The 27174-nt window shown below is 55.6% G+C and overlaps 2 protein-coding genes across 4 annotated transcripts; both read left to right on the top strand.

Moving 5' to 3' along the window:
• The first annotated feature begins 336 nt into the window (after positions 1–336).
• Positions 337–5078, top strand: LOC105488160 (SH3 domain binding kinase family member 3). The gene is made up of 4 exons (XM_011752008.2): positions 337–1074; positions 1619–1769; positions 2267–2469; positions 4400–5078. The coding sequence occupies exons 1-4, from the start codon at positions 1030–1032 to the stop codon at positions 5075–5077; spliced, it is 1077 nt and encodes a 358-aa protein (XP_011750310.2). The 5' UTR covers positions 337–1029; the 3' UTR covers position 5078.
• Positions 5079–6473: 1395 nt separating this feature from the next.
• On the top strand, positions 6474–18109 carry LOC105488161 (SH3 domain binding kinase family member 2). Of its 3 annotated transcripts, XM_011752009.2 has the most exons (5): positions 6474–6545; positions 7642–7765; positions 10337–10591; positions 15394–15596; positions 16377–18109. In XM_011752009.2, exons 2-5 carry the CDS (start codon positions 7696–7698, stop codon positions 16965–16967), a joined length of 1119 nt encoding a protein of 372 aa, XP_011750311.1. In that variant the 5' UTR covers positions 6474–6545; positions 7642–7695; the 3' UTR covers positions 16968–18109. The 3 variants fall into 3 exon arrangements, with proteins under 3 accessions (XP_011750311.1, XP_011750312.1, XP_011750313.1); XM_011752010.3 differs by lacking the exons at positions 6474–6545; positions 7642–7765 and adding an exon at positions 9425–9587; XM_011752011.2 differs by lacking the exons at positions 6474–6545; positions 7642–7765 and adding an exon at positions 9475–9554.
• The last annotated feature ends 9065 nt before the right edge of the window (positions 18110–27174 follow it).

The following is a 27174-nucleotide window of genomic DNA, read 5'->3' as shown; positions in this document are numbered from 1 at the left end:
GCTTTGGGAATTGTTCCCTGGTCCCTGGACACCAGAGCTCCTGGCCTCTGGGGCAAGACAGAGACGCTCAGCTCTGGGCCTGTCATCCCAGTTCAGGTGTGTGGAGGGGTCTGTCCCACTCTTTCCTCTGCCCTCAGGCCTGGGCCTTGTTGGGGGTTCACAATATGTTTTGTCCCCTCTGTCCTGGGACTGGAGCCCAGACTCCAAGCCGGTCTAAGTTTGGAAGGGAGAGGGAGGGGGCAGCCGTCAGAGGGGGTGAGGGAGGGGTGTGGGGGGACAGGGTGTCTCTGTGTCTGAGCTGTCACACACACCCCTGTCCCGGGCCCAGAGAAAGGGAGGGACAAAGGCTATGAGAGAGAGTCAGGAACAAAGAGGAGGAGAGAGACGCAGAGACACTGGCAAGAGCGGACGGAGATGCCCAGAGGGGCTGGGAGAGACGGGAAACAGACAGACAGAGAGAGGGGAGCAGGCAGGGAGCAGAGCGTGGGGACACCCCCAGAGTTGGTGGAGAAAGAGTGGGGACAGTGTGCGGACAGAGGAGAGGGGCCGGTGACCCACAGAGACGGGACAGGGAGGGGGGGTCCCACCCCAGAGACCCAAGGGCAAGACAGAGACAGGGAGGGTGGAGAGGAGACGGGGAGAGAAGGAGACAAAGACACACACAGAGAGAGGAGAGACAGAGGGAGCAAGGGAGAGACTGAGAGAAAAGTGTTCATGTAGGAGGAAGGAGAGACTGGGGTTGGCTAAAGAGAGGGGAAGAGAGGGTGGGGGAGTCAGGGCGGTCCCCTGGGAAGCACAGCGAGAAATACACCCAGAGGGTGGCAGGAGGGCACAGAGACGCAGAGACACTCCTCCAGACAGACAGACTCGGACAGACAAAGGGTGACTGAGGCTGACCTTGCAGACAAGCTTCCAGCCCTTGGCCCTGCGCAGCGAGAACCTGTGGGGTGCCCGGGGCTGGTCGCTCTCTGGGGAGCCCTGACAGGGGGAGTCCTGCCCAAGGGCCACCCCACGTCAGGAAGCCCTGAGATGGAGCGCAGGGCCTCCGAGACCCCTGAGGATGGGGACCCAGAGGTGAGAGACGGGAGACAGGGGAGGAAGACACAGAGAAAAGAAGGAGAGGCAAGAGGCAACACGGGGAGACAGAGGAAGAGAAACAGAAAACAGGGAAATGCAAAGATCTCAGAGACCCAGACCCAGGGAGAGAGGATGACTGAGATCCAAGGACACACAGTGAGACAGAGGCCCCCAGAGAAATGGACTCAGAAACACAGAGCGGGATGCACAGGGGAAGAGGACGGTGGAGAGAGAGACTGGGGTGGGCGGGGGGCCCGTGTGGACTGAGGATGCACCCCCACTTAGGGCTGGGGGCTCCTGGTCCACTCCCACAGATGGGGGCAGGCGGGGCCTCTGTGACAAGGACCCCTAACCTCGCCAGAACACAAAAACAGGTGGCCCGAGTCCGGGTGAGTCACTGTGACTCATCCTCCTCTCTGGGGACAGTGACCCCTGTCCCCTGCCCCCACCCTCCATCCCCGGACTGCGCCGTGACCTCCTCCCTCGCCATTCTCAGCGGACCCCAGACTCGCCCCTTCCTCACCCTGCCCCTCTCCCATAGGAGGACACAGCCACAGCCCTCCAACGGCTGGTGGAGCTGACGGCCAGCAGGGTGACCCCCGTGAGGAGCCTTCGGGACCAGTACCACCTCATCCGGAAGCTGGGCTCCGGCTCCTACGGCCGCGTGCTCCTCGCCCAGCCTCACCAGGGGGGTGAGTTCGGCCACCCCAGGGCAGCCTCCCGAACCGCCACATAATAAGCGTTCTGGGAAGCCACCCAACCAGGGAGAATTCCCAGGAGGAGCTGATGGGACCCTTCTCGGTGGGGACGCTCTGAAAGTTAAGAGCTCTGGGATCTTCTGAGAAACACAGGCCCCACCCCAGAGAGGGCGAGGGGCTGCCTATGGTCCCACGGCAAGACAGGTTTGCAACTCAGGTTGGAACCCAAGTCACCATCATGCCTCTTACTTGATGCCAGGGGAAACTGAGGCCCGGAGAGGGTGAGGCGGCTGTGGAAGCCCATGCCGCAGTCCGAGGCAGAGCAGGGAGGGTCTTCAAAGAAGGTCTCCTCCCACCCACACCTCACAGAGGGAGGAGCCCGTGCTGCCCATGAGAAGTGTGAGGCTCAGAGAGGTTACACGGCTTCCCTCGGCCTGTGCACAGCAGGACCGAGGCTGCCTGAGTGTCCCCCCAACCCATCTCCCTGGCAGGTCCGGCTGTGGCTCTGAAGCTCCTGCGTCGGGATTTGGTCCCGAGAAGCACCTTCCTGAGGGAGTTCTGTGTGGGCCGCTGCGTCTCTGCACATCCAGGCCTGCTGCAGACCCTGGCAGGACCCCTACAGACCCCCCGCTATTTTGCCTTCGCCCAGGAGTACGCGCCCTGTGGGGACCTCAGCGGGATGCTGCAGGAAAGGGTGAGGCCATGAGGGACAAAGGTTGGGAGCGCTTTTCCCAGGTCCAACTCTGTCCCAAGCCTCGTCTCTATCTCCAACTCTGACCCCCAAATCAGGACCCGCCCAACCCATCTCCACCCTGAGCCCCCACATGACCTCCCCCTTTCTAATTCTCAACGAGTTTCTATGCCTGACCTCAACCCTAATCCATCTAATCATCCAAACACAAGCATGGAAGGGCAGGGAGCTGGGGGTGGGATTGAGGATGGACTAGGGTCAATGAAGGGGATGGGGATGGAGACAGGGTTGGGATTTTAGTTGACTCTGGGGTTAGTGGACTCATGGGCATGGGTGGAGTTGGGTAGGTTGAGTTTAGAGTTGATTATAGATTGATCATAAGTATGGAGAAAAGCATGAATAGGGTTGCAGAGGGAAACAGAGATGGTTGAGGATGTATATACAGACTGAGTTGGAGATGGGCTGTAATGGGGTTTCTTCTAGAAAGGAGACCAGGTCAGGACAGAATCCATGAGATTCTAGGGCCTCTTGAGTTTGGAGATTAGAGATAGGGATAGTTTCAGGAATAGATTTTGGATTTGAGATAATGTTGGGGATAAATGGAAGGAACAAAAGAAGGAAAGGGATGAGGAAGGTATATGTGGATGAATGAGTCTCATTGAGAATTAGAAGGGTGGAAGGATGGGTGAGTGGATGGATGGATGGGTGAATAGATGGATGGAAGGAAGTTTTGGTAGATGGATGGGTGGGTGGATGGATGGGTGGGTGGGTGGATGGATGGATGGATGGATGAAAGGATTGGTGGGTGAGTGGATGGGTGAGTGGGTGGATGGATGGATGGATGAAAGGACTGGTGGGTGGATGGATGGACTGATGGAAGGAAGGATTGGTGGGTGGATGGATGGATGGATGAAAGGTTTGGTGGGTGAGTGGATGGATGGATGAGTGGATGGGTGGGTGGGTGGGTGGAAGGATTGGTGGATGGATGGGTAGGTGGATGGATGAGTGGATGGATGAAAGGTTTGGTGGGTGAGTGAGTGGATGGATGGATGAGTGGATGGGTGAGTGAATGGATGGATGGATGAGTGGATGGATGAGTGGGTGGATGGAAGGATTGGTGGATGGATGATAGATGGACAGTGAATGGATGGGTGAAAGGAAGCAAGGGAGGATGAATATATGGATGTTGTATATTAAATAATTGAATAACTTACTGGATTGATGACTGGTTGGTGGAACGGATGTTGGATGGACACACTGTTGAATACTGTTGGAAGGATGGATGGCTTCATGGATGGATTGCTGCCTGGCCAGCTGGCTGGCTAGATGGATAGATAATCAATTGATGAAATAAACCAGGGGATTTTAGAACAGACTCTGAGTTAGAGATGGAGTCTAGACTCGTATAAGACTAAGATTAGGGGTAAGAATGAAATTTGAGTTCTCACTGGAGAAGATCTGGATGATCAGATTATAAAAGATATATAAGAAATGCCTGAGTATTTGAGTTAGGAGAATCTTTGAAAGAAGCTCAAAGGAACTACTGGTTATAACTGGGATTCCAGTGGGGAAAACTGGGAGACCAGCGGGGAGTTGGTCTATTGGAGTGCAGACATGGCTGCAGGTTGAGGTTGAGGATGATGGAGAGAGTCTTTGGGAGCAAGTGGTGGGAACACTGGAGGTAGCCACTAGTCTGGGGTTCTAGATTCTCAAACCCCAAGAGTCAAACCTTTAGGACTTAGGAGTCTACAGCCTCTTTCAAGAATTATTCAGAAGGAACCAACTGGTGTGGTGCCTCAGGCCTGTAATCCCAGCACTTTGCGAGGCCAAGGCAGGAGGATCGCTTGAGGCCAGGAATTTGAGAACAGCCTGGACAACATAAAATAGACAAAACCAAGGCACTCTGACCTTCCTCCTGTCTTCTTGACCTCAGGGCCTTCCCGAGCTGCTGGTGAAACGGGTGGTGGCCCAGCTGGCAGGAGCTCTGGATTTCCTCCACAGCCGGGGGCTGGTCCATGCAGATGTCAAGCCAGACAACGTGCTGGTCTTCGACCCGGTCTGCAGCCGTGTGGCCCTGGGAGACCTGGGTCTGACCCGGCCGGAGGGCAGCCCGACCCCTGCCCCACCAGGGCCTCTGCCCACGGCACCACCTGAGCTCTGCCTCCTGCTACCGCCAGACACTCTGCCTCTGCGGCCAGCCGTGGACTCCTGGGGCCTGGGGGTGCTTCTCTTCTGTGCTGCCACTGCCTGTTTCCCGTGGGACGTGGCACTGGCCCCCGACCCTGAGTTTGAGGCCTTCGCTGGCTGGGTGACCACCAAGCCCCAGCCACCTCGGCCACCACCACCCTGGGACCAGTTTGCACCCCCAGCCATGGCCTTGCTCCAGGGGCTTCTGGACCTGGATCCTGAGACTAGGAGCCCCCCACTGGCTGTTCTGGACTTCCTGGGGGACAACTGGGGGTTGCAGGGGAACAGAGAGGGCCCTGGGGTTTTGGGGAGCGTGTCCTATGAGGACGGGGAGGAGGGAGGTTCAAGCCTGGAGGAGTGGACAGATGACGGCGATGACGGCAAAAGTGGCGGGAGGACGGGGACAGATGGGGGAGCTCCCTGACCAGGTGACAGAGACAGGTGGCCAGAGCCTGGGCCAGAGGCCCTTCCCCCAGCCCCCAGGGCCACCTGGATGGAGAGACAGCTGCACCCGGGAGGACAGAGAGGGAACACATTGCACTCTCCCTACGGCACGCTGGGCTTGGACGCGCATTCCTCTTCCAACCGAGGACCCAAGAGTCCAGCTCCTGCCCCTCCTCTCTCAGATGCAGGGGTCCAGGCTCCCAGCCCTTCCTCCCTCAAGGACCTTTCCTCTTCCCCCCGTCCAGAATGCCTTTTTTTTTTTTGAGACGGAGTCTCACTCTGTCGCCCAGGCTGGAGTGCAGTGGCGTGATCTCGGCTCACTGCAAGCTCGGCCTTCTAGATTCATGCCATTCTCCTGCCTCAGCCTCCCAAGTAGCTGGGACTACGGGCACCCGCCACCACGCCCGGCTAATCTTTTGTATTTTTAGTAGAGACGGGGTTTCACCGTGTTAGCCAGGATGGTCTCCATCTCCTGACCTTGTGATCCACCCGCCTCAGCCTCCCAAAGTGCTGGGATTACAGGCATGAGCCACAACACCCGGCCATCATGGAGTTCTGATGGGATCACTCCTCTCCTCTAAGACCTTCCGTGGCTCCCACTGTCCATGTCCCAAGATCTGAACTTTAGGACCCAACACCGTGTAAACCTCACCCTCTGCCTCCCTCATTTCTCTGGGCTCTGGGTGATGGCATGGGAGTCACTCATCTGTTCTGGACCTAAATCTACACATCTGAACACACACACATATGCACACACACACGCACACATGTGCATGCACGTGCACACACACGCATCCACGCATGTATGCACACACATGCACATGCACGCACACAAGCACACACGCACACACGCACACACACGCACGCACACAAGCACACACATGCACACATGCACACGCACGCACACAAGTACATGCATGCACACACGCACACACACGCATGCACACATGCACACACATGCGCACACACGCACGCACAGCTGCTGGCAGACATTGGCACACCGTGTGGCCTCCACCGAGAGCATCTTCCCCCGTCCCATGGCTCCAGAAACCGGCCCCACCCCCAGCCCTCTCTAGCCTCCAGGGGAACTTGTATTGGAACAATCCATGTCTCTTTCTGACTCTCCAGGCTGGACCTGGTCTTCTCCATATTTAGATCCTTCCCAGTTCTGCTCCCACAGAGCACCACGGATTGTGATTGTCCCAGCTCCGTCCACCTTTCTCAGACCCACACTGAGAGCCTCCTAAGAGCCAGGTCTGGTGCCGACGGGTCTCCTTCCTCACCAAGGCCAGCCCGCGTCCCGCAGTTCCACGGCACCTCCCAGATAGGACACGGAGCCTGACTTGTGGAGGTTCACGCCTGCAGGACGGGGACGAACTAGATCCAAATCCGAGACCCCAGCACCCAGCGGAGGGTCAGGAACTGGAAACTGTTTCCCATGTAGGAAGGTATGCTTTTCGGCTGAGAAGTGAGCTCACTACATACGACGCGGCATCCTGGGCTCCATCCATCCTGGAAGTGCTGCTGAAATAACAGTCTGGTGTTGGCCCAACTGTGAGCCTCATAGTTTTGACAAATGTCTCTTGGTTTGCGTTGCGACGCCGGCACTGGGGGAGGGTGGGGGAGGGTGCATGGCAACTCTCCACAGGATCTTGGCAACCACTTTATAAACCTAAATTGATTCCAAAATAAAAAATTTATTTAAAAAAATTAAGTGACTTCAAATCAGTCATGGCAGTACAAACCTGAAGGGTAGGCCGGGCGCGGTGGCTTAAAATCCCAGCACTTTGGGAGGCCGAGGTGGGTGGATCACCTGAGGTCAGGAGTTCCAGGCCAGCCTGGCCAACATAGTAAAACCCTATCTCTCCTAAAAATATAAAAATTAGCCAGGCGTGGTGGCACGCGCCTGTAGTCTCAGCTACTCAGGACGCCGAGGCATGAGAATCACTTGAACCCGGGAAGTGGAGATTGCAGTGAACTGAGATTGGGCCACTGCACTCCAGCCTGAGCAACAGAGCAAGACCCTGTCTCAAAAAAATAAAAACAAGCTGGGTGCAGTGGCTCACATCTGTAATCCCAGCATTTTGGGAGGCCGAGGCAGGTGGATCACCAGGTCAGGAGATCAAGACCAGCCTGGCCAACATGGTGAAACCGTCTCTACTAAAAAATACAAAAATGAGCCAGGCATGGTGGCGAATGCCTGTAATCCCAGCTACTCGGGAGGCTGAGGCAAGAGAATCGCTCAAACCAGACAGTTGGAGGTTGCAGTGAGCCGAGATCGCGCCACTGCACTCCAGCCTGGGCGACAGAGCGAGATTCCGTCTCAAAAAGGAAAAAAAAAAAAAGAAATAAAATACCCGGAAGGGTGGGTGCAACCGTCCCAGAAAAAAACAGGGGTCTGAAGTCCCACTGTGGCCCAAGGCTTGGGGACTTCAGAGTGGGGCTTAATCTCCCTGTGCTTGGAGCAGGGAGGCACTCACTGGCCTGTATTCCTACTGTGTGCTTTCAAACGATTTTTATTGTTATTCCTGTCTTTGGAATCAGGAGCCCTCCAGACCTTCCTCCTTCAGGCCCAGGAGTCCAGGTCCCGTGTAGAAAATGAAATCATCTCTGGAACCCACCCCCGCCTTGACCCCACCCAGCTGCCCCATCAATGCCCCATTGACAGGTCAGACACAAGTGCTTGGAGAGGGGTGTGCAGGGGGTCAGATGCTGGGGTCTTGTTTGGGGAAAGAATGAGACAATGAGATTCCAGAACGATGCAGTGTGGGATGACCTCAGACTTAGGGGGGCGGGAAGCAGGTGGTGGAGCAACTGGGAAGAGAGGGGCCTTGAGGCGGGTAGGGGAGGCCTCAGTTCTGTGCCTGAAAACTTCAGATGGGTGGGGGAAGCTAAGGCCTGGACTCCTGGGTCTGAGGGAGGAGGGACTGGGGTCTGGACTCCTGGTTCTGAGGGAGGAGGGGCTGGGGGTCTGGACTCCTGGGTCTGAGGGAGGAGGCGCTGGGGCCTGGACTCCTGGGTCTGAGGGAGGAGGCGCTGGGGCCTGGACTCCTGGGTCTGAGGGAGGAGGGGCTGGGGGTCTGGATGCCTGGGTCTGAGGGAGGAGGGCCTGGGGCCTGGACTCCTGGGTCTGAGGGAGGAGGGCCTGGGGCCTGGACTCCTGGGTCTGAGGGAGGAGGGGCTGGGGGCCTGGACTCCTGGGTCTGAGGGAGGAGGGGCTGGGGGCCTGGACTCCTGGGTCTGAGGGAGGAGGCGCTGGGGCCTGGACTCCTGGGTCTGAGGGAGGAGGGGCTGGGGGTCTGGATGCCTGGGTCTGAGGGAGGAGGGCCTGGGACCTGGACTCCTGGGTCTGAGGGAGGAGGGGCTGAGGGCCTGGACTTCTGGGTCTGAGGGAGGAGGGACTGGGGCCTGGACTCCTGGGTCTGAGGGAGGAGGGGCTGGGGCCTGGACTCCTGGGTCTGAGGGAGGAGACACTGGGGGCCTGGACTCCTGGGTCTGAGGGAGGAGGGCCTGGGGCCTGGACTCCTGGGTCTGAGGGAGGAGGGCCTGGGGCCTGGACTCCTGGGTCTGAGGGAGGAGGGACTGGGCCTGGACTCCTGGGTCTGAGGGAGGAGGGCCTGGGGCCTGGACTCCTGGGTCTGAGGGAGGAGGGGCTGGGGGCCTGGACTCCTGGGTCTGAGGGAGGAGGGGCTGGGCCTGGACTCCTGGGTCTGAGGGAGGAGGGCCTGGGGCCTGGACTCCTGGGTCTGAGGGAGGAGGGGCTGGGGGCCTGGACTCCCGGGTCTAGGGAGGAGGGATTGGAGGCCTGGACTCCTGGATCTAGGGAGGAGGGATTGGGGGCCTGGACTCCCGGGTCTGAGGGAGGAGGGGCTGGGGGCCTGGACTCCTGGGTCTGAGGGAGGAGGGGCTGGGGCCTGGACTCCTGGGTCTGAGGGAGGAGGGCCTGGGGCCTGGACTCCTGGGTCTGAGGGAGGAGGGCCTGGGCCTGGACTCCTGGGTCTGAGGGAGGAGGCGCTGGGGCCTGGACTCCTGGGTCTGAGGGAGGAGGGACTGGGGCCTGGACTTCTGGGTCTGAGGGAGGAGGGCCTGGGCCTGGACTCCTGGGTCTGAGGGAGGAGGGCCTGGGCCTGGACTCCTGGGTCTGAGGGAGGAGGCGCTGGGGCCTGGACTCCTGGGTCTGAGGGAGGAGGGCCTGGGGCCTGGACTTCTGGGTCTGAGGGAGGAGGGCTGAGCTCCTGGGTCAGGGTATTCGCCTGACCACAGCCAGTTCCAGGAGTCATCACACGATGTCGCTCTGCTCCCAGTGGGGACAGAAGGGGCGGGCCCGGGGCGGGGCCTTACGACCCCCAAAGTCGGGGCGGGGTCTTGGTCCTGGGCAGGCGTCTGCTGGCATGGGCCCTAAGTGCCAGGCACTGACCACAGCCGGCGGCTGAAGGGTCAGGCGGGCCTTGGAGGAGGTGAGGTCTGGAGGTCTGTGCCCAGGTTGGGAGGTGAGCAAGGTGCCCTGACCTGAGGTGGGCAGCACCTGAGGGTGACTGTGCCAGGTGGCCTGAGTCCTTAGTCCCTCAGGGGAGGCCGGGCTGCACCTGGAGGCTGTAGAGTGGTGGAGGGTGAGGGAAACAGAATCTGGGGGTTCCCAGTTGTGTGAATTATATGAGGCTCCGGGAGAGAGGTGGGCTGGGGGCCTGGACCCCTGGGTCTGGCGAAGGAAGGGCTGCGGGTCTGGGTCTGAGGGAGGTGGCTGGGCTGTGAAAGTGCGACCCCAGGCCTGTCAGGAGCTTGGGGACTGATCCCCAGTGCTTGGTCCCATGCAGGACCCAGCCGTCCCAGGCCCTCTGCACAGCCCGCCCTCCCAGCCCTGAGCCCAAGAGCACCTGTTTGTTCTCAGGAGACAGAGGCTACTCATCCACCCCCAGGGCCCAAGTCTGTTTGCTTTGGAAACAAGATGGGGGAGTCTCAGTGGGGGAGTCTCAGTTATCTGGTTCATCTTTCAACGTCAGGGTGGCGGGTGGCGGCCGCGGCACGCTGGGATGTGGGGGCAGGGACATCTGTGACCTAGGGTTTGAACTCACACCAGAGACTGGTCTCCCCGCCTCTCACCAAGAGGGAGACTGAGTCACAATTAGAAGTGCAATGAGTTCCCAGCCCCTCCTCCCTCAGACCCAGGAGTCCAGACCCCCAGTCCCCTCCTCCCTTGGGCCTGGGACCTGAGCCTGGGTGCCCCTTTCTGTCCTTACAGAGATGCCCGGCAAACAGTCTGAGGAAGGGCCGGTGGAGGCAGGGGCTTCGGAGGACAGCGAGGAGGAGGGTCTGGGCGGCCTGACGTTAGAGGAGCTCCAGCAGGGCCAGGAGGCTGCCCGGGTGCTAGAGGACATGATGGCGCTGAGCGCTCAGACCCTGGTCCGAGCCGAGGTGGACGAGCTCTACGAGGAAGTGCGTCCCCTGGGCCAGGGCCGCTATGGCCGCGTCCTTCTGGTCACCCATCGTCAGAAAGGTACCAGGCCGTGGGGTCCGAGGTGGCAGGGTTCAGCTGGGGGTGGGGCACGGGCCTGGGGTAGCCCAGGCTGGGGAGGCTGGTAGGCCTGAATCAAGTCTTACCTCTGCCCTCCACCGTGTTTTTTGTTGTTTTGGTTGGTTGGTTGTTTTGAGACAGCGTCTGGCTCTGTTGCCCAGGCTGGAGTGCAGTGGCACAATCTCACGGCAACTTCCACCTCCCAGGATCAAGTGATCCTCCTGCCTCAGCCTCCCATGCAGCCAGGATTATAAGCGTGCCCTACCACACCCAGCTACATTTCTCTGTGTGCATTTTTCTTTTTTAGTAGAGATGAGGTTTCCTATATTGGCCAGGGTGGTCTCGTACTCCTGGCCTCCAGTGATCCGCCTGCCTCAGCCTCCCAAATTGCTGGGATTACAGGCGTGAGCCACGGTGCCCCGCCAAAAACTGTGTGTTTTTTAAGGAACTCCCTTGCCCTCTCTGAGTCTCAGTTTCCTCCTTTGAAAAACGTGGGTAATGATTTCTACTTGGAAGAATAGTTGATCCTCTGAGTGTATGTGGATTGTTCTAGTTGCTGGGGGTGTATATGGATTGTTCTAGTTGCTGGTGGTATATGTGGATTGCCATAGTTGCTGGGGGTGTATGTGGATTGCCGTGGTTGCTGGGGGTGTATGTGGATTGCCATAGTTGCTGGGGGTGTATGTGGATTGCCATAGTTGCTGGGGGTGTATGTGGATTGCTGTAGTTGCTGGGGGTGTATGTAGATTGCTCTAGTTGCTGGGGGTGTATGTGGATTGCCATGTGGCTGGGGATGTATGTGGACTGCTGTAGTTGCTGGGGGTGTATGTGGATTGCCATAGTTGCTGGGGGTGTATGTGGATTGTTCTAGTTGCTGGGGGTGTATGTGGATTGCCATAGTTGCTGGGGTATGTGGATTGCCGTAGTTGCTGGGGGTGTATGTGGATTGCTCTAGTTGCTGGGGGTGTATGTGGATTGCTGTGGTTGCTGGGGGTGTATGTGGATTGCCGTAGTTGCTGGGGGTGTATATGGATTGCCGTAGTTGCTGGGGGTGTATGTGGATTGCTGTGGTTGCTGGGGGTGTATGTGGATTGCTCTAGTTGCTGGGGGTGTATGTGGATTGCAGTAGTTGCTGGGGGTGTATGTGGACTGCTGTAGTTGCTGGGGGTGTATGTGGATTGCCATAGTTGCTGGGGGTGTATGTGGATTGTTCTAGTTGCTGGGGGTGTATGTGGATTGCCATAGTTGCTGGGGTATGTGGATTGCCGTAGTTGCTGGGGATGTATGTGGATTGCCGTAGTTGCTGGGGGTGTATGTGGACTGCTGTAGTTGCTGGGGGTGTATGTGGATTGCCATAGTTGCTGGGGGTGTATGTGGATTGTTCTAGTTGCTGGGGGTGTATGTGGATTGCCATAGTTGCTGGGGTATGTGGATTGCCGTAGTTGCTGGGGGTGTATGTGGATTGCTCTAGTTGCTGGGGGTGTATGTGGATTGCTGTGGTTGCTGGGGGTGTATGTGGATTGCCGTAGTTGCTGGGGGTGTATATGGATTGCCGTAGTTGCTGGGGGTGTATGTGGATTGCTGTGGTTGCTGGGGGTGTATGTGGATTGCTGTAGTTGCTGGGGGTGTATGTGGATTGCTCTAGTTGCTGGGGGTGTATGTGGATTGCCATAGTTGCTGGGGGTGTATGTGGATTGCTGTAGTTGCTGGGGGTGTATGTGGATTGCTGTAGTTGCTGGAGGTGTATGTGGATTGCTGTAGTTGCTGGGGGTGTATGTGGATTGCAGCTTTGACCTCTTGGGCTCAAGAGATCCGCCCACCTCAGCTCCACAAGTAGCTAAGACTACAGCCGCATGCCACCACGCCCGGCTAATTTTTAAATTTTTGTTTAAAGATGAGGTCTCACTGTGTTGCCCAGGCTGGTCTCAAACCTGCCTCAAGTGATCCTCCTGCCTCAGCCTCCCAAAGAGCTGGGATTATAGGCGTGAGCCACCGCACCTGGCCAACAACAGAGCTCTGTTTCCTCACAGCTCTAGAGGCTGGAAGCCCAAGATCAAGATGTCAGCAGGGCTGGTTCTCCTGAGGCCTTTCTCCTTGGCTTGCCTTTGGCCATCTTCTCCCTGTGTCCTCACATGGTCGTCCCTCTGTGCGTGTCTGTGTCCTGATTTCCTCTTCTTATAAGGACACCAGTCACACTGGATGAGGGCCCGCCCACTCTAGTGACCTCATTTTACCTCTTTAAAGACCCTCTCTCCAAATACAGCCACATTCAGCAGTATGAGGGGTTAGGACTCCAACATATGAGTTTTGGGGAGACACAATTCAGTAATAACACACAGGGCAATAATGCGGCCACGCAACAGCACACCTCGGGAAGAGGCACAGACTCAGAGATCCAGCCCTGGGTGCTCACAGAGCCGGAGGCATGAGCAGTAACGGGTGGGGGCGATGCCAAGGAGGCCCCTCCACAGGCGTTTCACTGAACCTGCACCTGGCAGCTGATGGCTCAGAAATTAAAGAAACCAAGCCGGGCGCAGCAGCTCACACCTGTAATCCCAGCACTTTGGGAGGCCAAGGCAGGAGGATTGCTTGAGCCTAGGAGTTTGAGACCAGCCTGGGCAACATAGTGAGACTGTCTCTACAGATTTTTTTTTTTTTTTTTGAGACGGAGTCTCGCTCTGTCACCCAGGCTGGAGTGCAGTGGCCGGATCTCAGCTCACTGTAAGCTCCGCCTCCCGGGTTCACGCCATTCTCCTGCCTCAGCCTCCCAAGTAGCTGGGACTACAGGCGCCTGCCACCTCGCCCGGCTAAGTTTTTGTATTTTTAGTAGAGACGGGGTTTCACTGTGTTACCCAGGATGGTCTCGATCTCCTGACCTCGTGATCCGCCCGTCTCGGCCTCCCAAAGTGCTGGGATTACAGGCTTGAGCCACCGCGCCCGGCCCAGATTTTTTTTTTTAAAAAACTTAGCCAGTTAGCAGGAATTTCTGGCGTCAGGGAAAAAAAAAAAATTAGCTGGGTGTGCAATTAGCCCTGTGTGGTGATGCACAAATGTAGTCCCAGCTACTCGGGAGGCCTGGGCAGGAGACTCACCTGAGCCCAGGAGGTGGAGGTTGCAGTGAGCCACGACTGTGCTGCCGCCCTCCAGCCTGGAAGACAGAGAGAAACCCTGTCTTTAAAAAAAAAAAAAAAAGGTGGGGGGGTATGTGTAGTGGCTCACACCTGTAATCTCAACGCTTCAGGAGGCTGAGGCAGGTCATCACCTGAGGCCAGGAGTTCGAGACCAGCCTGACCAACATGGTGAAATCCCATCTCTACTAAAAATATAAAAATTAGCTGGGTATGGTGGCAGATGCCTGTAATCCCAGCTACTCGGGAGGCTGAGGCAGGAGAATCGCTTGGACCCGGGAGACAGAGGTTGCAGTGAGCCAAGATCGCACCATTGCACTCCAGCCTGGGCAACAAGCGTGAAACTGCATCTCAAAAAAAAAATAAATAAATAAATAAATAAATAAATAAATAAATAAAAAGGACAACATCAGAAGTTCCTGTCTTCAGGGAGTTTAGCTCCTAGGAAATCGTTTCCACTCGTGACAAAATCCACAATTCCTAACTGGCTTTCTTACCCAGTATAGGTTACCTTTCCCCCAGGTGTCTCAAAAATACCTTTTTGCCTCAAACACGGGTTTGCTGTCATGAGAAGCCAAATGAGGTCATTGGAGAAATTTCATGGTATCCCTCCATCTCCATGGCTATGGGCTTGTAAGAAAGCAGGGTAGAAATTCACCACATACTGTTATTGTTTTATTTAATTTTCTAGAGATGCCACCACGCTCAGCTAATTAAAAAAAAATTTTTTTTTACTCTGTTGCCCAGACTGGAGTGCAGTGGCACAATCTCGGCTCACTGCAACCTCTGCCTCCCGGGTTCAAGTAATTCTCCTGCCTCAGCCTGCAGAGTAGCTGAGATTACAGGCATGCGCCACCACATTCGACTAGTTTTTTGTGTTTCTAGTAGAGAAGGGGTTTCACCATGTTGACCAGGCTGGTCTCGAACTCCTGACCTCAAGTGATCCACTCGCCTCAGCCTCCCAAAGTGCTGGGATTACAGGCGTGAGCCACAGTGCCCGGCCTTTTTAAAACTTTTTTTAGAGATAGGGTCTCATTGTGTTGTCCGGGCTGGTCGTAAACTCCTGGCCTCAAAGTAGCCTCCCGCCTCGGTCTCTGAAAGCATTGGGATTTCAGGCCTGAGCCCCCAGCTGGGCCCCAGCGTGCTGTAACTATTGGCACTGATGGTGATGCTTGCGTGGTGGCTGTGCTGTTAGGGTGGGCTCTGGAGGGAGGTGGGAGTTGGAGGAGGTGGAGATGGCCTATGGGAAAGAGTCCAAGCTGAGGGGCCATCGGGGGGACCACAGGGGAACAGAGCAGCTGGCCCAGGTGGCCCTTGGCTTCTTTTTTTTTTTTTTTTTTTTGAGACGGAGTCTCGCTCTGTCGCCCAGGCTGGAGTGCAGTGGCGCGATCTCAGCTCACTGCAAGCTCCGCCTCCCGGGTTCACGCCATTCTCCTGCCTCAGCCTCCCGAGTAGCTGGGACTACAGGCGCCCACAACCGCGCCCGGCTAATTTTTTGTATTTTTAGTAGAGACGGGGTTTCACCATGGTCTCGATCTCCTGACCTTGTGATCCGCCCGCCTCGGCCTCCCAAAGTGCTGGGATTACAGGCGTGAGCCACCGCGCCAGGCGGCCCTTGGCTTCTGCACGCCTCCCACACTTGTCCCTCTGCCCCAGGCACACCCCTGGCACTGAAGCAGCTCCCGAAACCCCGCACGTCCCTCCGTGGCTTCCTGTACGAGTTCTGTGTGGGGCTCTCGCTGGGCGTGCACTCAGCCATCGTGACAGCCTACGGCATTGGCATCGAGTCAGCACAATCCTACAGCTTCCTGACGGAGCCCGTCCTGCACGGGGACCTCATGGCCTTCATCCAGCCCAAGGTGCGTAGGCAGACCCCAAGCTGCCTTCGAGTGCCTCTCCCGCCTCACAGGAACGTCCTGAGCAGCCTGGGCCGCAGGAACCACAGCCACTGCGTTGGGCCTCCCCAGGCCTCCCCTACCCGCCGGAGGCCCCTCACGGGGCCCACAGGACTCGTGGAGTTGTTAGGCCTCTTTGGAGTTCACAGACATCACAGAACCCACACGATACACTATGGAGACCCACCAGGTAGCATCGGGTCACACTGGACCCCAATCAAGTCACAGGCCCTACAGGGTCACCCGAGGCCCCGCTTAACCTACAGGCCCTACAGGGTTGCCCCAGGCCCCACTAAACCCACAGGCCCCATGGGGTCACCCCAGGTCCCACTAAACCCACAGGCCTCATAGAGTCACACTAGGCCTTATGGGGTCACTCTAGGCCCCCTAAACCCACAGGCCTCACAGGTCACACTAGGTCCCACTAAACCCACAGGCCTCATGGGGTCACACTAGGCCCCACTAAACCCACAGGCCTCACAGGCCACACTAGGCCTCACAGGGTCACCCTAGGCCCCACTACACCCACAAGCCCCATGGGGTCACAGTAGGCCTTATGGGGTCACCCTAGGCCTCCTAAACCCACAGGCCTCACAGGTCACACGGCCTCACGGCGCTATTCACCATCTTCCTTACCGGCCTCCTTAGTGTCCTGGGCCTGCTTCCTGGGCTGAGGAGGGGCCCCGCGGTCTCGGTTGCTTTCCGTGGCCTCGGGGCACTGGGCCCTGACCCCTCTCCCCGCAGGTGGGCCTCCCACAGCCTGCAGTGCACCGCTGCGCCGCCCAGCTGGCCTCCGCCCTGGAGTACATCCACGCCCGCGGCCTGGTGTACCGGGACCTGAAGCCGGAGAACGTCCTGGTGTGCGACCCGGACTGTCGACACTTTAAGCTGACCGACTTCGGCCACACGAGGCCTCGCGGGACCCTGCTGCGCCTGGCCGGGCCGCCCATCCCCTACACGGCCCCCGAGCTCTGCGCGCCCCCGCCCCTCCCCGAGGGCCTGCCCATTCAGCCCGCCCTGGACGCCTGGGCGCTGGGCGTCCTGGTCTTCTGCCTGCTCACGGGCTACTTCCCCTGGGACCAGCCCCTGGCCGAGGCCGACCCCTTCTACGAGGACTTCCTCATCTGGCAGGCGTCGGGCCAGCCCCAGGACCGTCCTCAGCCCTGGTTCGGCCTGGCCCCCGCGGCCGACGCGCTTCTGTGGGGGCTGCTGGACCCTCACCCCCGAAGGAGGAGCGCTGTGAGCTCCATCAGGGAGCACCTGGGGCGCCCCTGGAGGCAGCGGGAGGGTGAGGCTGAAGAAGTGGGAGGGGTGGAAGAGGAGGCTGGGCAGTGAGGAGGCCCCGGGGCATGCAGAAAGGGACGCTGCGCCATCGAGGCCTCCAAGGCCAACGGCTTTTGGTTTCTCCTCTGTGTGTTTTCATCCATGGGGCTTGGGGCTCCCCTCTGCGTCCTCCTCCTCTCTCCTCTCTGCAGGCTGTATGCCTCCCTGGGTCCATGGGGGCCTCAGACTTCTGCATGTCCCTCCATACCTGCCACCACCTTACCCAGGGTCTCAGACCTCCGCGTGTCTCTTGGTACCTGCCGCCACCTTCCTCAGGGCCTCTGCACTCGCTGTTTGCTGGGGACACTTTAGGCTCATCCCCTCACCACTGCGTTTTCATTTTGTTTTGAGACAGGGTCTCGCTCTGTCTCCCACGCTGGAGTGCGGTGGTGCGATCTCTGCTCACTGCCGTCTGGAAATCTACAACTCAAACAATCCTCCTGCCTCAGCCTCCTGAGTAGCTTGAGACTACAGGCATGTGCCACCACTCAAGGCTAATTTTTAACTTTTTTTAAGAGATGGACGGATCTTGCTATGTTGCCCAGGTGGGTCTCAACTCCCGGCCTCAAACAATCCTCCTGCCTCAGCCTCCTGAGTAGCTGGGACTACAGGCATGTGCCACCATGCTCGGCTAATTTTTTAAATTTTTTTAGAGATGGTGGGGGGCGAGTCCTGCTAGCTCAGGCTAGTCTCAAACTCCTGGCCTCAAGTGAGTCTCCCACCTCGGCCTCCCACAGTGCTGGGGTTACAGCTGTGCATCCTAAATGCTTACTGTCTGCCTCCTCATCCCCCCACTCTATTATTTCTCTAGAACACGGGTCTTCTTCTAACTGTATGCCTTACTTTTTGTGGTTATTTTGTGAGCTCCTGGCGTTGGAGGTCTTTGCAACCTCCCATTTGCTGACGGACTCATGTACCCAGCCATGGCCTGCAGCAGGGGTCAGGAAACGTCTGTTAAATAAATGAACCCGTCCGGTGTGGCACGGCCTCCCCTCCGTCCCTGTCCTCCTGTCGTCCTCTCTCCTTCTCTCCGGCCAGGTCTCCCTCCCATGCAGCACCACCCTCTCTGTGATGTGTTTTGCCTTCTCTCGCCCCAGCCGCCCTGCAAATAAACTGCGTCTGGCACTCAGATCCCAGTGCTGCTGCGAGTCTGTCTGCTCGGGAACAAGAAGGGGAGTTTGCATCAGAGGGCGTGTGGAGGGGGGCGGGAGGTGCAGAGGTGGAGAGACAGAGACAGAGAAACAGAGAGCAGGGAGAGATGGAGAGAGACAGAGACACACACAGAGAGAAACAGAGAGATGGGGGAGAGAAAAAGAAGGAGAGATGCAGATAGAGAAACAGACACCCAGAAAAAGAAACAGGTGGAGGAAGAGAGAGAGAGAGTGTCAGCGAAACAGAGAGACACAGACACATACAGAGGTAGAAAGAGAAACGGGGAGAGAGAGAAACAGAGAGATGGAGAGAGACAAACACAGAGAGAGAGAGAGAGAGAGAGATGCAGAGAGAGAAAGACAGAGAGGAAGAGAGAGAGAGAGAGACGGAGGGGCGAGGATGAGCCGCCTGAGCTCATGGTGCTGCCTGAGCCTCCCCGCTGTCCTCTAGGGTGTCCTGGCGGCAGCCTCCCCGCTGTCCTGTAGGGTGTCCTGGCGGCAGCCTCCCCGCTGTCCTCTAGGGTGTCCTGGCGGCAGCCTCCCCGCTGTCCTCTAGGGTGTCCTGGCGGCAGAGCTGTGGGCAGGAGGGAGTGAGCCACTTGCTTCTAAGAATCCCTTTCCTTTACCAAAGTGTGTGTGCTAACAATGGAATGAAAAATACGGTCCTCAAAGCTTCCATCAAGGAACTCTATATGCATGTGTGGATAAGTGTGAGTGTGAGTGTGTGTGTGAGTGTGTGTGTGAGAGTGTGTGTGTGTGTAAGAGTGTGTGTGAGAGTGCATGAATGGGAGAGTGTGTGTGCACATATGTGAGCGTGCACATGCGTGCAAGTGTGAATGTCATGGGACCATGAGTATGTGTGCACCAGTGTGAGTGTGCATGTGTCCGTGTGTGCACGTGTGTGCAAGTGAGTGTGTGTGTGTGCATGTGTGCAAGTGTGAATATCCTGTGTGCATGAGTGTGTGCATGTGTGTGACTGAGTGTGTGTGCATATATGAGTGCAAGTGTGCACATGTGTGCAAAGTGTGTGTGGTGTATGCATGTGCATGTGTGAGTACAAGTGTGCACATGTGTACAAGTGTGACGGTCATGTGTGAGCATGATTATCTGTGCACCAGTGTGAGTGTGCATGTATCACCACGAGTGTGTGTGTGCATGTGTGCGTGTGTACATGTGAGTATGTGTGCACGTGTGCAAGTGTGACTGTCATGTGTGAGCATGAGTATGTGTGTGCCACTGAGTGCATGTGTCTCCACGAGTGTATGTGTGCACATGTATGAGTGTGCGCATGTGTGCAAGTGTGAATGTCATGGGTGAGCATGTGTACGTGTGTGTGTGCACGTGTGCAAGTGTGTCGTGTGAGCATGAGTATGTGTACGCCAGTGTAAGTGTGCATGTGTGAGCATGAGTGTGTGCACGTGTGTGAGTGCATACACATGTAAAGGAGGGAGGATGGGGTTGTGTCTCACTGCGCGTGGATGATAATACGGCTTTGTGCCTGTTGTGTGTCCATGAGCATCCGAGCTTGTGTGTGCTGACGTACTTGTGTGTATGTGGGGTGAATGTGACTCGCAATGTGTGGACATCGGATCCGTGTGTGCGCGCACATGCCTGTCAATGTGTAGCCAGGGTGAGAAGGTCACACAGGCGCCGCGGGCGGGCGCCGCCTGGGCCCTCTCTCCTTCGCACCTTCCTCCTCTCTCCCCGGCCCCTGCTTGGCAGCTGCCCTGTTTGCAAACACTCAGTCTTCCTCTCGGCACCCTCCTTGGCCTCAGGCCCGGAGCGAGGCTACAACTTGGAGCTGGATCGTGTGTCACGCACTCCCTGGCCCCTGCATACCCCGCAGGGCCCCTGCTGTGGCCACGGAGGTGTTGCCTGGAGCAGGACTGACAGCAGGTGTTCTCCTGTGGAGTGACCCCAAGGAGCCTTTGAATCCAGGTTCGAGCCATAGCGCTGGGCCTCTGACCTGGACAATCCGGGTGAGCTTCCTGGAGTAGGGATCATAGGAGAGAAGACAGGTGTCAACAACGGGAGTGAGGGGTGGGGGTGGAATATTTCAAGACCTCCTGCCCCTTTATCTGTGAATGTGAAATAACCTGAGCTGTTAGGCCAACAATGTGTCCCAAAAAGCCGGAGGTGGCTGGGATGCGGCATGCTGGGTGGGAGTGGAGACTGGGCAGGGGGCAGCGGGGGACGGGGTGCTGATTGTTGGCGGCAGCTGAGGATTATCTGGAAGGCGATAATGACCAGCTTGTCACCGGCAAAGCGCAGGGGAGGGACATAAACTTCCCAGAAAGGGCCTGACACTGACAGGCAGGCAGGGATGACACTAATTAATGCTTGGTGCTGACCTTAGGCTGCACCCCAACCAGGGATCTCGGAGGCCACATCTGCTCCCCGACCTGTCCCCAAGATGGTGGCGGGGGTCCCTGGGCTCACCCCACGGGGCAGCCAGGTTCCTGCCATGCCCACATACCAGGCCGGGGGGCCAAGGCCCGGAGTGGAACCCAGCTGGTCTCCCGCGCATGGTCCCTGCTGTTAACCTCCAGGGATGTCCTGCCGCTCAGAGGGAGAAGGGGCTTGGGGGCATGGGGGTGAGGGTGTGTGTGCGGGTGTGAGTGTGTGAGCGTGAGGGAGCTGTATGTGTGGGGGTGAACATAAACGTTTCAGAGTATGGGTGTAGGTGTGACTGAGGATGAGTGTGAGATTGTGAGATTAGTGTGTGTGAGAGAGACCGAGACACTGTATGAGAAAGCATGCATGTGTGTGAAAGAATATAAAAGCATGGCCGGGCGCAGTGGCACATGCCTCGAATCCCAGCACTTTGGGAGGCCGAGGCGGTCGGATCACAAGGTCAGGAGATTGAGACCACCCTGGCTAACGTGGAGAAACCCCGTCTCTACTTAAAAAAAAAAATTACAAAAAATTAGCCAGGCGTGGTGGTGGGCACCTGTAGCTACTTGGGAGGCTGAGGCAGGAGAATGGTATGAACCCAGGAGGCAGAGGTTGCAGTGAGCCAAGATCGCTCCACTGCACTCCAGCCTGGGCGACAGACTGAGACTCCATCTCAAACAAACAAACAAAAAAAATAGAATATAAAAGCATGGGTCGGGCACGGTGGCTTACGCCTCGAATCCCAGCACCCTGGGAGGCTGAGGCAGGAAGATGGCTTGAGGCCAGGAGTTTGAGACTAGCCTGGGCAACTAGTTTATTGAAAGTGTGTATTATCTTTTTTTCTTTTCTTTCTTTGTTTTTGTTTTGTTTTGTTTTTTGTTTTTGAGACAGAATTTTGTTTTTGTCACCCAGGCTGGAGTGCAGTGGTGCAATCTTGGCTCACTTCACCCTCCGCCTCCCGAGTTCAAGTGATTCTCCTGCTTCAGCCTCCCAAGTAGCTGGGACTACAGGTGCCCAACACCACGCCCAGCTAATTTTTGCATTTTTAGTAAAGACAGGGTTTCACCATGTTGGCCAGGCTGGTCTTGAACTCCTGATGTCAAGTGATCCTCTTGCCTCAGCCTCCCAAAGTGCTGATATTACAGGCGTAAGCCACTGCACCTGGCCTTAGTGATTTTGCTTTTCAGTATCATTATTTAAGAAATACATTTTGTAAGGCTATAGGTGCCATACATAGTGATTCCTCTGATGGATCTGGGCAAAGTCAATTGAAAACCTCCTGGAAAGGATTCACCATTCTAGATGTCATCGTGAAGGACATTCGTGACTCAGAAAAGGAAGTCAAAATGTCAACATTAACAGGAGTTTGGAAGAAGTTGATTCCAACCATTATGGATGACTTTGAGAGGTTCAAGACTTCAGTGGGAAGTCACTTCGGATGTGGTGGAAATAGCAACAAAACTAGAATTAGAAGCGGACCCTGAAGATGGGATTAAATTCCTGCCATCTCATGATAACACTTGAACAGACAAGGAGTGCTTCTTATGAATGAGCACCAAAAAAAGCAGTTTCTTGAGATGGAAAGTACTTCTGGTGAAGATGCTGCAAATGTTGTTTAAACGACAATAAAGGATTTAGAATGTTAATAAACTTACTTGATAAAGTAGAGGCTGGGTTGGAGAAGATTAACTCCAATTTTTTTTTTCTTTTTTAGAGTCAGGGTCTTGCTCTGTTTTCCCGGCTGGAGCACAGTGGCACAATCATAGCTCACTGCAGCCTCCATCTCCCGGGCTAAGTGCTCCTTCCATCTCAGCTTCCCAGGTAGCTGGGACTATAGGTGCACTCCACCACACCTGGCTAATTGTTTGTTTGTTTGTTTGTTTTTGAGATGGAGTCTCACTCCGTCGCCCAGGCTGGAGTGCAGTGGCGCAATCTCGGCTCACTGCAAGCTCCGCCTCCCGGGTTCACACCATTTTTCTGCCTCAGCCTCCCGAGTAGCTGGGACTACAGACACCCGCCACCACACCTGACTAATTTTGTTGTATTTTTAGTAGAAACAGGGTTTCATCGCGTTAACCAGGATGGTCCCGATCTCCTGACCTCGTGATCCACCCGTCTCGGCCTCCCAAAGTGCTGGGATTACAGGCGTGAGCCACCGTGCCTGGCCAGCTAATTTTTAATTTCTTCCTACAGACAGGGTCTTGCTGTGTTGCCCACGTTGGTCTCAAACTCCTGGGCTCAAGTAATCCTCCTGCCTCAGCCTCCCAAAGTGCTGGGATTATAGGTGTGAGCCACTATGCCCGGCCTGACTCCAATTTTGAAAGAAATTTTTACTGTGGAGTAAATATTATCAAATAGCACCGCATGCTACAGAGAAATCTTTCATGAAAGAGTCAGTTAATGCAGCAAACTTCATTATTGTCTTATTTTAAGAAATTGCCACCCCAGGCTCCAGTAACCATCACCCTCATCAGTCAGCAGCCACCAACATCAAGGCAAGATCCTCCACCAGCAAAAAGATTATGACTTGCCAAAGACTCAGGCGGTCATTAGCATGTTTAGCAATAAAATATTTTTAATTAAAGTATGTAATTAAATACTTTTTTTTCTTTTTCAGACAGAGTCTCGCCCTGTCACACAGGCTGGAGTGCAATGGCATCAGCTTGGCTCGCTGCAACCTTCGCCTCCCGGGTTCAAGCAATTCTCCTGCCTCAGCCTCCCTCCTGGGATTACAGGCGCACACCGCCATGCCCAGATTAAATACTTTTTTAGACATGATGCTACTGTACACTGAATAGTCTACCGTATGGGCTGGGGCAGCGGCTCACGCCTGTAATCCCAAGACCTTGGGAAGCCGAGGCGGGCAGATCACCTGAGGTTGGGAGTTTGAGACCAGCCTAGCCAACATGGTGAAACCTCATATCTACAAAATTACAAAAATTAGCCGGGTGTGGTAGTGTGCATCTGTAGTCCCAGCTACTCAGGAGGCTGAGGTGGGAGAATCGCTTGAGCCCAGGAGGTCAAGCCTGCAGTCAGCGGTGATTATACCACTGCACTCCAGGCTGGGCAACAGAGCGAGACCCTGTCTCCAAAAAAAAAAAAAGGCCAGGTGTGGTGGCTCACACCTGTAATCCCAGTACTTTGGGAGGTCAAGGTGGGTGGATCAGGAACTCCTGAGGTCAGGAGTTCAAGATCAGCCTGGTCAACATGGTGAAACCTGCCTCTATTAAAAATACAAAAATTAGCTGGGCATGGTGGTGGGCGCCTGTAATCCCACCCACTGGGGAGGCTGAGGCAGGAAAATTGCTTGAACCTGGGAGGAGGAGGTTGTAGTGAGCTGAGATCACGCCACTGCACTCCAGCCTGGGCAACAGAGCAAGACTTTGTCTCAAAAAAAAAAAAAAAAAAAAGTTAAAAAAAAAGGCAGAATTTGCTTTGGTGGCTCTGGGCAGAGCATGAGATCCCGGGTTTATAAACAGCTTCCACGTGAGGCCAATGCTGCAGGCCTGTGGGTCACATATTGAGGTGCCAGGAATATGAGAAGATGACTTTAGAGTACGGATCCAGCATCGGACCCAGCTCTCACTCACGCAAACCGCTTACCTGCTGCGTTCTTCGGACCCTCCTGTGTCAGCGCTCATAGGAGACCATGTCCAATGCCCAGGGAAAATCAAAGATATGTGTCTTCCTTCATACCCCTAATCTCATGAAGGAAGTCCTCTCTGCTCCAGCTTTGTTGTGTGTGTGTGTGTTTGTGTGTGTGTGTGTGTGTGTGTGTAGCATGTACCATAATGGCTGTTGAATTTCATCATATGTTTTTCTCTGTGTCAACTGAGCTTGCTGGGCCTATGCAGCTACTGTTTTGGGCTCATTGCAAGCTGGCAGGCAGAGGATCGAGCTCAGCTGTCCCGTGGGAGGTGTCCGGAGCCAGGGCCAGCAGTGGGTGGGGGCTGGCCACCCATTCTGGCCGTGGGCCCTGGGGCCAGATGTTTGGGCTTAACTGCCTGGCCAAGCAGGGATAGAGTGACTGGGTAATTAAGCACTACCTTCTACAGAGCTGGCAGAAGGTGGCAGGGGGCGGAGGGGCCTAAGACCAGAGTGCCCGACAGCACCCCCCTCCACCTCTGGCCTGCAGCGAGGGGCCGGGAGCCCGAACCCCAGGCTGGGCCCTCTGTTACTTTTGATGGGGGTGACCCAAAGCCAGGGTTCATCTGCTCCCACCTGGACATGGAAAAGGAGCCGTTTTCTTCCACGTTGGGGTGCTGCCCTGTGACCCCCCGACTACCCAGGGCAGAAGCTCTCCCCTCAGCCTCCCCAGGGAACCAGTCAGCAGTTATTTAAGTCTCGGGGCTTAATGAGATCTGGGGAACAGAATTCTCAGCGTGCTCCTTCGCCCGCTGGCAGGAGCACACAGTCCATCCATCAGGACCCCCAGACATTATCCGCCCCCCTCCCCCCACCACGCAAGTAACTGGACCCTGTTGGCCTTTGCAGGTCTGCGGGGGCGCCAGCCTCCATCACCTTCCACGACCTCTGAGCTGAGAGAGGAGGAGGAGGAGGAAATGGTTTCCTGCCTGAGGCTGCAGGAGCCAGAATCAGAGTAGCAGGGTCTTCCAAGACGGCCCCCAATTTACAAACCAGCAAGCTGAGGCACAGAGATGGGAAGGAGCCCACCCACGGTCACTTGAAGTGGGGCAGCCATGGAAGCCCTAATCTGGAAACCCAGGCCACAGTCAAAGCACGGAAATTCCTATCACCGTATTCAGGGTTTGAGTCCCTGGCTCTGCTGTGTGCCCTTTGGCAAGGGGCCTGCCCTCTCTGAGCCTCAGAGTCCTGTCTGAAACGGGGATCAAAGTTCCTCCCTCAAAGGGCTGTGGTGAGGACTGGATGTAGTATATTAAAAGTCCATGCAGCGTTAGCACAGAAAAGTACAGGCAGGCGTGGTCACAAGCACTGTCGTTAACCGAGCACATTCTACATGCCACGTTGTCCTTATCCGCACTGCCACATTTAATCCTCACAACCCCACGAGGCAGGTGCTATTGCTCTTCCCATTTTACAGGTGAGAAAACTGAGGCTCAGAGAAGGGAGGGAAACTGCCAGAGTTCCACAGGCGGGACATGGTTAAGCCAGAACTTGAACCCAGGTCAGTCTGACACCACTGTGGAATATTTTCTTTCTTTCTTTCTTTTTTAATAAAGATGGGGGTCTCACTATGTTTCTGGTCTGGAACTCCTGGCCTCAAGCCATCCTCCCACCTCGGCCTCCCAAAGTGCTGGGATTATAGACATGAGCCACTACGGCCAGCCAAAACATTAGTTTAAAAGCAAGGGCCCTGCATGCCAAGCATGGCCCACCACGTGTTCCCTGAGTGATTTGGGGCACATGACCAAACCTCTCTGTGCCTGGATGCCCAGATCTGCAGAATGGGGATAAATACAATAATTGCTCTCACACGACGGGCGCTTGTCAAGAGCCATCGTAAGTACTCTCCTAGGTATTAACTTATTCAATCATTACAGCAACCCCATGAGGCATGTGTACTATTATTATCCCTGTTTTATAGTTGGAGAAGATGAGACCCAGAGGTTAAGTAACTGGTTTATGTTTACTCCCAGCAAGGACTCAAACTCAGGAATCCAGGCTGCAATACGCACCTCCTCATCTGCTGAGCCGTGGTAACAGTACCCTCCTCGGCAGGCACTCGTTAAGACAAAATGACATCACCATCCATGCAAAGCCCTTAAAACAGAGCCTGACACATAGGAAGTGCCCAAGAAATATTAGCCATGATGATGATGATGATGCACTCTTTCATTCAAAAGATATTAATTATCAAGTGTGTACTCTGCATCGGCTTCTTTCCTAGAAACTGGGCTTCCATCCATGAACAAGGCCAAGTTTTTGCTCACATGAAGCTTCATCATTGTCACAGCCATCACCACAGTCATCACCACCGGGATCATCTTTACCACCATAATCACCAACATCATCACCATCACCATCATCATCATTACCATCATTGCCTCGTCACCACGGCTGTTCCTTCACAGTCATCACCACCATGATCACCTTTCACACCATCATTGCCATCATTATCACCACCACTACCACCATCACCATCACCATCAATGTGACCATCATGCCCATAATCACCCTTATCACCATCATCACCACCACCACCATCATCATTACCATCATTCCCTCATCACCATGACCACTCCCTCATGACCAGCACCATCATCATCACTGTGATAATCACCATCATCATCACCACCATCATCATCATGGTCATTGCCTCATCACCATGACAATTCTCTCACGATCATCACTATCAGCATCACCATCATTTCACCATCTTCATCATCATCAACATTCCCACCATCACCACCACCACCACCATCATCATCATTACTATCATTCCCTCATCCCCATGACCACTCCCTCATGACCAGCACCATCATCATCACTGTGATCATCACCATCATCACCACCACCACCATCACCATCATTTCACCATCTTCATCATCATCATCATTACCACCATCACCACCACCACCATCATTATAGTCACTGCCTCAACACCATGACCATTCCCTCATGATCATCAGCATTATTTCACCATCTTCACCACCACCACCACCACCACCATCTTACCATTCTCATTATCATGA

This window comes from Macaca nemestrina, chromosome 20 (genome assembly GCF_043159975.1).
Source record: "Macaca nemestrina isolate mMacNem1 chromosome 20, mMacNem.hap1, whole genome shotgun sequence".
NCBI classification, from domain to species: domain Eukaryota; kingdom Metazoa; phylum Chordata; class Mammalia; order Primates; family Cercopithecidae; genus Macaca; species Macaca nemestrina.
The sequence above is the reverse complement of the archived record's forward strand: the minus strand, read 5'-3'. Positions and strand labels throughout refer to the sequence as shown.